At 37.4% G+C, this 12227-nt stretch overlaps 1 protein-coding gene across 1 annotated transcript in view; it reads right to left on the bottom strand.

Annotated features, from left to right (window-relative positions):
• The window catches only part of stg1 (stargazin-like protein), a 121736-nt gene extending 109817 nt beyond the window's left edge, over nucleotides 1-11919 (bottom strand). Inside the window, exon 1 of the mRNA XM_089244868.1 lies at nucleotides 9754-11919. Within this exon, the coding sequence (XP_089100994.1) occupies nucleotides 9754-9991 (238 nt within the window). The 5' untranslated portion in view covers nucleotides 9992-11919. The remainder of the gene's footprint in view (nucleotides 1-9753) is intronic.
• Between the last annotated feature and the right edge of the window lie 308 nt (nucleotides 11920-12227).

The following is a 12227-nucleotide window of genomic DNA, read 5'->3' as shown; positions in this document are numbered from 1 at the left end:
ACTTTTTCTGATTGGAAGTTAGAGCACAGGGAGACCGCCTAAACCTTTAGATTTTTTTATTTTGTTACACAATTTGAGGGTATTTTCGCTCTTAACGACGGAGGCCGTTTGATCAGATAAATGCCGTACCAGCACTCACAGGACACCCTGTATAAGCGGCATTAAATTGCAACTCGGTGCTTCTTTTCCTACGACAATAGTGCGTATCGGATCGTCTAATTTTAGATATTTAATTGGTGACCATATTCCCTTTGAATTTCCGTTTTTCTTATATCTGTACATCTATTACTTTGAGTCACACGCCTGACCGGGCATGTTAATTATTGGAAATGGATCCTAGGATTTTCTTTTTTTGGCCTGTAGGGTCTCAAAGATTGAATCCCCTGCTCAAGGCCAGGTTATTAGTCTTTGGGGCTTCCTCCATGTGAATAGGAGTTCCCTTTTCGAATAATAAGAGCGGTATATCGGGGAGAGGGGACTAAAGCAGGACCTACTTTTTGGGAGGAGGGAGCACACAGGTTGATTCGAGGGGGTGGGGGATTGAGCACAGGGAACCTCTCCAAGGAAATTTTGAATTCTTAACCTGCAAAAAGAGCGATTGCAATTCACAGAAATTGATTGAAACTGGATTTTCAAATATATTTTCTATCAACATTTTAATTTTTGATCATCTTGGGGGGGGGGGAGGTATCTGCACGGGCTTCATACTCTCGCCCCTCCTCGTGTGCGTCTCTTAAAAGGGTACATTAGGATTTTACGAAATGCTTAGGCATCACACATTTAGGTATTTACTTACATTTGCGGTTGTGAGATGTGACCCTTCTGCATTACATGTGCGATACCTTATTACATAATCGTTACAAAACCAACAGCCCTAATCTCTGGTAAGAATATTTTGCATTATGGTTATTTTCGGGATTCCTTCTCATCAATGAATCTGTCATTTGAGGAGATTCAAATAACACCGAAAAAATTAAATATTTTTTCCCCTTATTTCTACAACTACTACTACCATAATACACTGCATGGGGGATATAATGTACCGTGTTTCCCTGCATATAATCCGCAGACTATTCGTTAAAAAAGCATCGGAATTTCTTGGTGCAGATTATATGCCGCTGCGTCTTTTATCTACAGCTTTTCCTTCTGGACAGTGGAATAAACATGAATAGTGTTATTATTCCGCATGCAATTCCAAGGATCACCGATCTGGGTATTCTTATTGATGAGCGGCTTAGGTTTTCTGATTATTGTTCAGTGGTGGTCAAAAAATCGAACAGAATGCTCGGTTTCATTCTCATAAAGGTCTCTGCGTTCTCCTAAAGTTATTACTCCAATTTTCCAGGGCTTGGTTCGTTCTGGATTGAAGTATGCCTTCAGGTTTTGGAGACCATGCTTACAGAGGGACATTGTAGAGGGGTTGGAGGGGTTGTAGAAAAGAGCTTCCTGTGTCACTGTTTGCACACGGGGCTTACGTTATGGAGAGAGACCTGATTTTTTTTTTGAAAATATTTGCATAGGAAGAGCATAGGTGTCGGGGGATATGATCGAAGTGTTTAAAATTTTCAACGGGATGTATAAAATGGGACCATGAGTTCTTAATACATCAATCAACTGCTTCGACAAGGGGACACCAGTGTCGTTTAATAAAGGGCAATTCTAGTTTGTAGTGTTGCAGGGAGTTTTCCTCTAATAGTATTGTAAATAAATGGAACAGCTTACCTCCGGAGGTCATGACACATTTAAAAAAGAAATACGATAAGTATTGGGATAAATCCAGAAGCTATCCATACTTACAAATGATACAACCATACAACCGTAATTTGTTATGTTCAGTATATTTTATCGTAATTAGTGTTTTTTATTGCTCTCTACGGGCTGCTGTATTTTTTACACAGTTTAGATATGTATTCGACATCCATATTTTTGTGGGCATCTTTTTTTGCCTGTTGTGTCCTTTGTATTTGTATTTGAATAATTTCGAAATGAATTTGCAAAAATAGGTATTTTAAGGTTTTCTTAAATTGGGTACAGATATGAGTATAAAAATCGAAGTTTCTTTAAAAAAACGTAATAAACAATCCATTCCATTAAGATTTCAATATTGATGAATAGAATTTTTACATGCAGATTATACGATGCTGCATAGATCGTGCGATGATATTTTTTTCTCAAAGCGGCAAATTTATGGATTATATGCAGGAAATTGGGGGTATATTCATTTCCTTCCGATACAGTATTTCCTAAACATTAGATCCGCGATACTTTCGTTTAAAATGAAAGTAAATATTCAATTAATATATTTAATTAAAAGACACGGAATCTGTCTGTAATAATACTGATCCTGCTCATCAAAAATAAATCCTAGAAATGCATCATTTTTCAGGAATCATAATGAATCAAACGATGCTACGGAATCCGAACACAACAGAAGGATAATTTGCTTAAAAAAATAAATAAATAAAAGAACACGTAATTAATAATTCAGACCTGCAATGAATGTATATATACGTCAGATATAATGTATTAGTATCTGTCCATGCTTTTTTAATTTTTTTTGTTTTCTCCCACATAAAACCCACCGACGATTCTCCATCGCTACTACGAACCATTAATTTGAACTTCTCCCACCATAAAAGCAGCTTCAGCTTTTGAAATATTGCTTCTTATTAACGGGGGAAAGATGAATGACGTGAGCAATTGCATAAATTTGCAGTTTTGCTGAAGCGAACATCATAAGAAATAAAATGTTATGTGTTAGAAATCTTCGCGTTTCCAAAGGGGAACTAAGTCTCCATCTTTTCTTTTTTTTTTTTTAAAATGAAGATGGAAGGTGGCGATTATAATACATCAAAGAAAAGTCTTCTCCGCTCTAAACATCGATTAATAATATTACTTTACTTTCTGGCTTATTTTTTAATGCTATTTATCCATCTAGAAATTTTAAATTCTGCTATAAATTTCAAAGGATTTAGGAAAATCCAAGTTTCTATCCCATTCTAAGATGTTAAATAAGAACATGAATATAGAATAAAAGGAACCCACGCGTATGTATTCATCGAAAATAAGGGTATAAACGCTGATTTGAATTGTGTCATCGACACCGCAAAATTCGATCGTATTTCTATTAATTACCTATAATGTATCTATAGACGCTATTGTACAATTTTGTAACATTTTTAGCTATTAAATGTGCAGCTTTGCACATGTGCAAAGGGTTCTTTAAACGTTCATTAACCGCAGTCAGTTCGAAGATAAAAAATTTCAGAATCCCCTTTACACATAAGCTGAGTTGTCGTATACTTCCATTTTATACTTTTTATGTTTGGATTTGTTGATTTGCTATAGTTTGGTCACACAAAGAAGGTAGTTACATACAGTGATACCTTGTGTGATTTAAAACCTGGGCTTACGAATTTTCCGTCTAACGAAGATTTTTTTCGTGATTTTTCTGCCTCGGCTAACGAACATTTTTGTCGATATGGATGCACGTGATAATATAAAACATCCACTTTTCGTGAGCTGCATTTTAGAGCTAATCATCATCAGAATTACTCTTACTAGCACCTGATTAACTCATGTTGACCTTGGAATCTTTTCCCAGGTGTATCTTCACTTCTGTTTCTGAAATTTTTCAAATAATTTAATTTAAAATGAAAGATTAAGCTGAATAGGAAATGCATTGAAAAAACAGGAGTCTATGTTGTCAGAGCGTAAGTTCTTACTGTGCAAGACTCTTAGCATCAAACTGAACAGTCTGGACATTCTACGAGATTATTTTTTCCCATCTGCATGTATCAGACAGGAAAATGAGCTCTCCGTATCACAAATGGATAGGAACACCTGCGAACTCGACTGGGTTTTGTCAACACCAGCTTTGATATACTGAAGCTGGTGTCGGTTGTGTAAGATTCTTATTTCTTGTGGATTCATCTTCCTGTAGATTCCCATTTCGCCAATTTTGAATCCGTTCATTTTAGCTTCAATCAGTTTTTTAAATTTTTTATAGCCTTCCTTGGTGTATTGAAAACCTTATCTTCAAATTTTTGACAGAACCTGGAACGAATCAAATGTTTTTCCATAGAAACCTATTGGAAATGAAGTTTCGGCTAACGGGGATTTCAGCTTCTAGAACAAACCATCTTCGATAGGCGAGAGATCACTGTGTTAGGAAAGTAATATTACTTCAATTCATCCATTTTTTAGATTTCTACGTTTTCAATAAGGCCCAGTATTCGCAGTACAATTGCAAAAAAATTTATAAAATATTGTTCCGATTCTCAATACGTGTCATTTGCGATGAAAGTTTTTCAGCTCGAAGAAATAAATTGAGCACTAGATAGTCCGGATTATTACACAAACTTGAAAACGTATTCACATCGATATTTACCATTTCATTTGTATTGAGAAATCTATCCGTAGACACCATTAGTTAACTGCGCTGCTGCTGTGCAGTCATCTGCGCACCGTGCTATACTCGCACCACGAAGATGCAGGTTCAAACCCCGTTGATGACAACTGCGATCGGTTGAAGTTTGTATTTCGCGGATTTAAACTTCAAGGTGCGAATGCAAACCGGTCGTCCACTCGAATCTCTGTGTGGAGAGATCAGGCAAACCTTCTATATGACACTAACATAATTCGGAAATTCAGCCATGCGCCATTTTCACGTAAGGAGGGTTGGTGCCCGATATTGTCTTCCCATGCTTCCCTATGGGAGAAATCTCCTTCTTTTAAGGGACATTTAAAATTTTTCTATTCCCTCTTTAAGCACTCAATTTTTTTCCTCAAATACTATGGATATATTTCTATACAATTCAACACGAGCTTTTAGGATTTTAAATGCGGTTTATTTTTTTCTTGAATTTCAATTATCTTGAACTTTAATATCATGAAACTTCTTCAAAAATCACCAAAATAGACCCATGTTTTGAGCCATAAAAAATAGTTTAAACAATTATAATGAATAATCTTCGTGTTAAAGTATGTAACCGTATAGTGTACCTTTGTGTATGAGAGACACACAAAGTTTCAAGACTTTGTATGACTTAGTATGAGTAGTGTCCGCGAAAAATTTTATTTGTCTAACAAAAAACTTAGTTTTGAGCAAAGAGCATTTTAGTGGAAAACATTAGCATGTATAATGCCTGCCAGCTAGTTTATAATAAATTATTTAAAAAATTGTTCTAGTACAGGTAGAACAAAAACTTGAACGCACAGAAAATTTCATAGTATTTGAAAATTGAAAAATTCGATAATATGTTTTTTGGAAAATTCACGTGCACCCTCCAACCCCCTTGAAAATTTAGAAGACACACACATTTCGCCATGTACCTATTCGTTCGAAATTGAAGTTTTTCAAAGGATGTTAGATAAGAAAGTATTTTGTGAGGTTAAGGTAACACAGAGAGATACCCAGAGTATCACACAAGCGATATAAACACTCTGTCCTAAGAGGACGAGGTTGTCACTGGAACATTAAATTGCGTGAAGCAGTGCCAACGGGACTAGATCTGCACGATTCAGTGCTGCGTCTATAATTATTAATGATTCATATAAATAATTGACAAACGTTTTTGATTCGGAAGCAAATTTTCCGCATAGATATGATGTGATTTTAGTGAGCGGGCAATTTTCTTGGGCGGAAAACGACGATGATAATCAACATAAAAACAATTTTTACTGCAAAAAGAAAGAAATTCAGGCACTTTTTACCATTGAACCAGAAAAAAATACCAGTTCCGCATGTCGTTTGCGTAACACCCCCCCCCCCAAAAAAAAACACATAATGTACAGGATAGTCATAAATAAACTGATACTACACAGACGTCTGTAGCGCCCATTCTGATATATTTTGATGAAACTTGGTACATAGGATATATGGATCATTGCAAACAAAAATTTCAATCAAAAAATAGTTCCATTTTTGACCACTAGGTGAAAAAGTGGCACTGTTTATTGCAATTACTTTTCTTCCTATGGTCCAAATAATAAATATACTAATTTTCGGTGAAGTACGTCCACACAACCGGTGCTACATAGGTCATAGTAGTGTCAGTTGAATTATAACGACCCTACTCACCACCTCCTAGAGATAGAAGGCGTCTGCACTGTTTACCATAAACGTTATTCAGACTACCTAGCAAGTTTGCCACATCTTGAAACACAGCATCCTATTTCGTTTCTTCTTATTTTGGCGTAGAATCTTCCTGATTGGTTCACAAATGCCGCAGGATGATTGGATGTGGGGCATAGAAATCGCCAATTCTGATCCCGATCATTTATTTTCCTCACAACGATGATACTGCCACGAGCAAGGAATTTTTTCCTTGAATATTTTGAGGGAAAATGGACTACTTACTGACGTCACAAGCACAGTGCGGAGACCTTCTATCTCTAGGAGGTGCTGCCCTACTCCGATCTATGTAGCGCCCGTTGTGGTGGACGTATTTCATTGAAACTTGGTGAGTACCTTATTTGGACCGTGTGGGAAAGACGACTGCGATGAAAAATCTTATCGTACATGCACTTTATACACATCCTTCTATACGGAATTTCCTTCGAATTGATACAAGACGGCATGTGTGTTCACAGTGAATGTGCGGCCCTAACGTATTCATGTCGTCAAAATTGTGCTTGTTTCATGTTCTTGCTTGTGCTGCCATCTACCTTCCATATTTTGAAGTAAATTTTTCGAATGCTTGAATTTTTCATGTTACGTGAACATCGTGTTGTAGGTAGGTCTGCTCACACCGGAGAGACTTTTTCAAATGGTAAACTGTCTAGCATTCACGCGTCAAAATTGAAATGACGCAGAAAGCCAACTGCAACCTACCACCACTCTGCATCAACGGGGTTCGAACCTTGATCCTCACGATGAGAGTGCAGCACATTGTCCGCACGACAACGCAGCGGAGCTATATCCTATGTACCAAGTTTCATCAAAATATCTCCATCAGAATGGATGCTACATACGTGTGAGTGTGCTTTATAATAGTTGCTCAATTTAATCAGAAAATCATTAAAGGAAAATCGTTTTTCGTACTGAGTTTTGCAAGTACATTATATCGACGACCGTGGTGGTGCAAATGTAGCATTTTCTGCATTTTAATTAACGTGGATTTTTGTTGAGAAACTTTTCCAGTCGATTAAAGAAATTAAGTCATCGTTCATCTTCAATACCTTTGACCGTTTTACGAGCTTTAATAGCATTTAGTTCTTATTTACTACAGTTCATAGATACAGGGTGTCCTGTAAATTCTGGTGCAACCTCCTGTAGTAGAGGTATAGTTTCAATTTAAAAAATTCTCAAAAAGCGTTCAAAAATTACCCTGTACTAGTTTTAAAAGTGGAAATACAGTGTGTCACAAAAAATCTAAATTTTTAAACGGTCCTCTTATTCTCTAACTTCCAATTAGGGAGTTGTAGCGCTGTATCTCCTGAGGCCAACAGAAATAAAATGTCATGTTACTAATTGCAATAATCGCTGAGGTATTCGAATTTATAAATCGGAGAAACGTTGGGATAGGCCAGCATAAATGAGGGAAAGGAACGTTGTTCGTCAGTTTTTGCTGTTCTTTCATAACTTATCTTAACGAATATTATACTTAGAAACATGGAATTTTTTTTCTGTTCCGCAAGAGATACATTGCAACAACTTTCCAATTGGAAGTTGGAGGACATGCGGGCCGTCTTAAAATTTATTATTATTATTTTTTTCATTTTGTGATACACAATTTTCATTTTCGAAACTGGTACAGGGTAATTTTTGAACGACCTTTGAGCCTTTCTTAAATCGGAATCATACTTCTACAAGGGACGGTTGATGAGATAAAGGTCGCATTAGCACTTACAGGACAACACCCTGTATATCCCTATATATTTAGTTATAATTAATATATTTAATATTTAAAAAATTTCTCGGATAAAAGTATTACGTCAATTAGCTCAACTAATTGGTTTTTTTTTTTTTTGGTTTTTTTTTTTGCTGTTTAGTCCAATGTGACAACAATCACCTGTAAATTAAATGGAGAGTCTCTTTCTGGCATTCGATCCCCCTCTTCCAGTCGTTTAACTATCTTTCTAATTGATATTTCTGGTTCGAAAAATCCTGAACACGTGCACGGGATATACTCAATCATTTGAACGCGCCACTGATATTTACGTTAAACTGACGGAACTTTGAATTAACAGCCAATCCGAGTTCAGTCGTTTTTACACGTCCCTATTTATATTTTGATAGAAATTGAACGCGTGTGAGATACATAAATCGACAGCTAGTTCTGATCACCTTAACCCTTACCCTGGCATATCAGAAATCACTATAAGTCCTGCAAAAAATGTCATCTCTTTTCTTTTGTGAAGTAGATTTTCTTCCAAAGATTAAGATTTTCCGCAAGTGCTAAGTAAGAGGGGTAAGAAAACGTGTTCCATGCAGAAATCAATTTCACAAGATATCTGGGAATGTCATTGTGCTAAAATAAAAGTCTTTCGAGACGATGAAATATCTCATCAATGCCCGTGAGTAGGTTAAAATTACGTTTCGGCATTGCTGAAGGTTTCAATTGACGCTGGATATTCTTATCATGGACACATCATTGCGTCATTCTTGCGGATGTTATTCCAAGAAACCCCACCGAGGTACGGTGAAGACTGTGTACAACGACACTGTCTACAACGATAATCCTGCCTATAACGATATTTTCTTCGATCTCGGAGGAATTCTTATTCAGTATGAGAAAGCGCAAATGCTTAAACTGCTCTCAACGATAACCTGTCTATAACGATATTTTTTTCTAGGCTCCTACAGTATCGTTATAGATAGGTTTCACTGTACATTCAGAAAATATAAGTGACATAAAGAGGCACTGAATCAGTTAAGAATAAAAAATGATTATTGAAGAGATTTGTTTTCTAATTTGGGGGGGGGGGGGTTAGCTTCACTATATTTACTTCCCATGCTTTCCTAAGGGGGGAAATCCCCTGCCTTCAATAAAACATTTAAAAATTTTCTATTAATTTTAGGCCTGAATTTTTTTTTTTAATTTTGTAGATATTTTTATGCAAATTAATGACAGTTTTTAAGATTTTATTTGATGGTAATTTTTTCCGAATTTCAACTTCGACAACACGGAACGTTTTTTATAAAAAATCCCCGAAATTTTACCCTATTTGAAGCCTGAAAATTCCCTTTAAATCATTTTAATAAGAAATCCCCTCTCGTAAAAGCATGTAACGTTAGCTCGTTAAAACTAAAAGACAAAGTTTCAATTCTTTTGAACAATCGTGTTTGAAAAAATATTCCTTAGTTCCTCATCTGATAAAAAAAATCCATAGTATTCAGAAAAAATGATTTTAATAGACAATATTAACACGCATACGTGTAATTTCTCTGCCAGCAGTTTATATTAAAATATTTAAAAAATTCACTTAGTGCAGGTAGAACAAAAACTCAAACTTAGTTAAATCCAGAAAATTCAAAAATTTAAAAACAGAAAACTCTGGTTTTTTTTTGCCGAATTTGTGTGCATCTACTACCTTAAAAAAGTGGAATATTCTGCGGAGTGAATAAAGTCAAGTTCTGAAGAAACGGTCCAGTTTGACCTGCATACTGCTCAACATTGTCTTTACTAGACGTGTAAGCAAATGCGCTGGAATAATTCAGACGTTAATCTATCTAATCGATCGTATAAAATAGGAAAGGAATGTAAAGAAGATGCTAAAGAGAGAAATAATGAAATGTTTCAGACTCACGTGTGTTGTAGCATAACCTCCAAAGTCCAGAAACAGTTCGCTTTTCGAGATGTTCCTTGTCCCCGGTACCGTTATACTTCGGATTCGACATGAGCTCGATGCTATACAGCCAAGCGTTGGAAGTGACGGCGATGGCCTGTGCTACCAGAGCCACTGTGGCAGCGAATAGTGTGAGCGCCCTGAGAAGACGAAGTGAAGCCTTTATCATGGTTCCGAAGCTGAGGGCTCCGAAGAACATCCGAGGCCTCGCGTACACAGCTGCTTCGTTTCAGCCTTAGGGTCGGACACTGGCGGCGGCGGCGGCCCCTTCCTCCTCCTAATAACCGAATAACAAAACATCAAGCGCTCGTACGACACCGGACGCAAAGTCGTACGCTCTTCTTCTTCTTCTGTCGTGCGGCCCGAACTCCCGCCGTGGTAGTAATAGTGAAGTGGCGGCGGCGGCGGCGGCAGTAGCCGCTTTTTGACGGACGACAACTGTCGGGTGGTTGCTTCTCGTATGGCTGTTGCTATTCCAATGGATCCGTCGCGATGTAGAATAATAAGGAACAATCTAATCAGACTTGACACGCTCCCACGAATCACGGCGGTGGTGGTGGCACTCGGGATCACGTTCGGCAACGACGGCAGCGAGCCCAATATCCACTTTGGGCCCGCTCGCGCGAGAGCACGTTTCCTGAGACGAAAAAGCACCATACAAGCACTAAGACAGAAAAGACATCATGAGTCGTGTTTGGGCGAAGGCGGGAGGTGATTACACTTTTCTTATTCTTGCGCCTCCTTCCAAGAAAGGATATGGTTCCATTGCACTTTCAAGTTGATTACTAAGAAGAAAATTTCCTTTCCTGCAGATTTATTTGAAAGAAAAATCGAAATCTCGAAGAAAAATTCAACGCAATGTGATGGATAAATAAATCCTCAAATAAATCTATTTATTGCTTCATATCTCTAAGTATTAAAGTTCCTCAATCCAAATGGATAAGTTCGCATAAAACATATTCACATCAGTCAGTGAGTTGGTTGTATAAATGGCAGTGATTTAATCATGGACAAATTAATAAATGCTTTTTTTTGGTCGTATTGTTCAATTACTAACATGTTCGTTCATCGATAAAATCTCATTGAAAATGTCACGTTCAATGAAAAAACGTTGAAATTCCTTGTATCTAAACGGCTATTTCTGATTACTATATCATCTCAAATTCACTCTATTACACAAATATTGAGCTTTTCTTGATTTTCTTTTTACTATCTCCATTCCTATCTATTCAAAATTTAAAAAAATTAACTCTAGTTCCATTAATGACTAAAAAATTCACCACCAGGTTCAAAATAAAAACCAATCGAATTCATTCAAGACATATTTACCCACCTTGATTTGACCTCTTCCTCTATTTCATTATATTTTATATATATATATACGTAAGCGTATATACTTCCAGAATGGTTCAAACATTTAGAATGCACACAAGCACACACGTATACACACACATACCGTATACGCACACACACACACACACACACTCGCGCGCGCGTTCACCGTGCCGTAATGCGTGCGAAGGGCGTGAGATAGCAGCAGTTAACTATGTTGAGTACCAGCCTATGAAGCATTTCCTCGCGCAAGATCTTTGACCGTATCATCATCAACGTGCCGCTGCTGCTGTTTCTGTACGACGGCAATGGTGGTGGTAGAGTTGGTGGTGGTGATGGTGATGTATCCGAGCTTGTTGCCCGGCCGCTATCAATCATTTCTGTGTTCTTTCGTCGCTATTCTTCTCACACTGCCAACTCGGTGTATGTCCATAGCCGTATATTCCTCCGGCTTTTTAGTCAGTATTGCGAATCTTTTCTTTCTTGTCGGCAATCGCCTTCCATCTCGTGTCAATAAATCCCACATCTCATCTTCGGCATCTTTCTTTGCAAATATATATATTTCTTTTCAGTGACGGTGATGAGACACTCGGGAAAAAATACTATTATTACTATTATTATTTTACGTTCACGGCGTGTATGTGATGGTTGCTCATGCACACGCGCACATTCTCTTGGATTCTCGGCTGTGTGTGCTCGCACGCAGTGCTCGACTCATGCACGCACGCTCATGCATGCTCACTCGTTCTCTTACACACTCTGCGAGCGGCGAGCCAGACTGAGATGCCGCGAGAGGGTAGGACGGCCACATCTGGAAGAGTCCATTCCAACGCCGGCGATGGTGGGATGTGCCGGAATCTCGATCAGCAGCATCATCATCACGGGGTTTTTTCCCCCCTATTTCTCCCGTTTTCCTTTTTTTTTCTCCAGATAACGCAGTTCAATATCTCTGTCTTTCTGATTTCTTATCTTTAGGGGAAAAAATATATTGTGGGAAAAATAGGGCCTAATGAGAAAATTTTTTAGTTTTTTTTTCTTTAAAAGTAAAATAAGCAAATTTGAATATTTTTGTCTTTTATTGCGATAAAAATATTCAAAGCAAA

The sequence above is a fragment of the Pholcus phalangioides genome, unplaced genomic scaffold (assembly GCF_987345545.1).
Source record: "Pholcus phalangioides strain wild (caught in Gottingen) unplaced genomic scaffold, Ppha-v1.0 ptg000015l_1, whole genome shotgun sequence".
Classification (NCBI taxonomy): domain Eukaryota; kingdom Metazoa; phylum Arthropoda; class Arachnida; order Araneae; family Pholcidae; genus Pholcus; species Pholcus phalangioides.
This window is presented reverse-complemented; position numbering and strand designations above follow the sequence as displayed.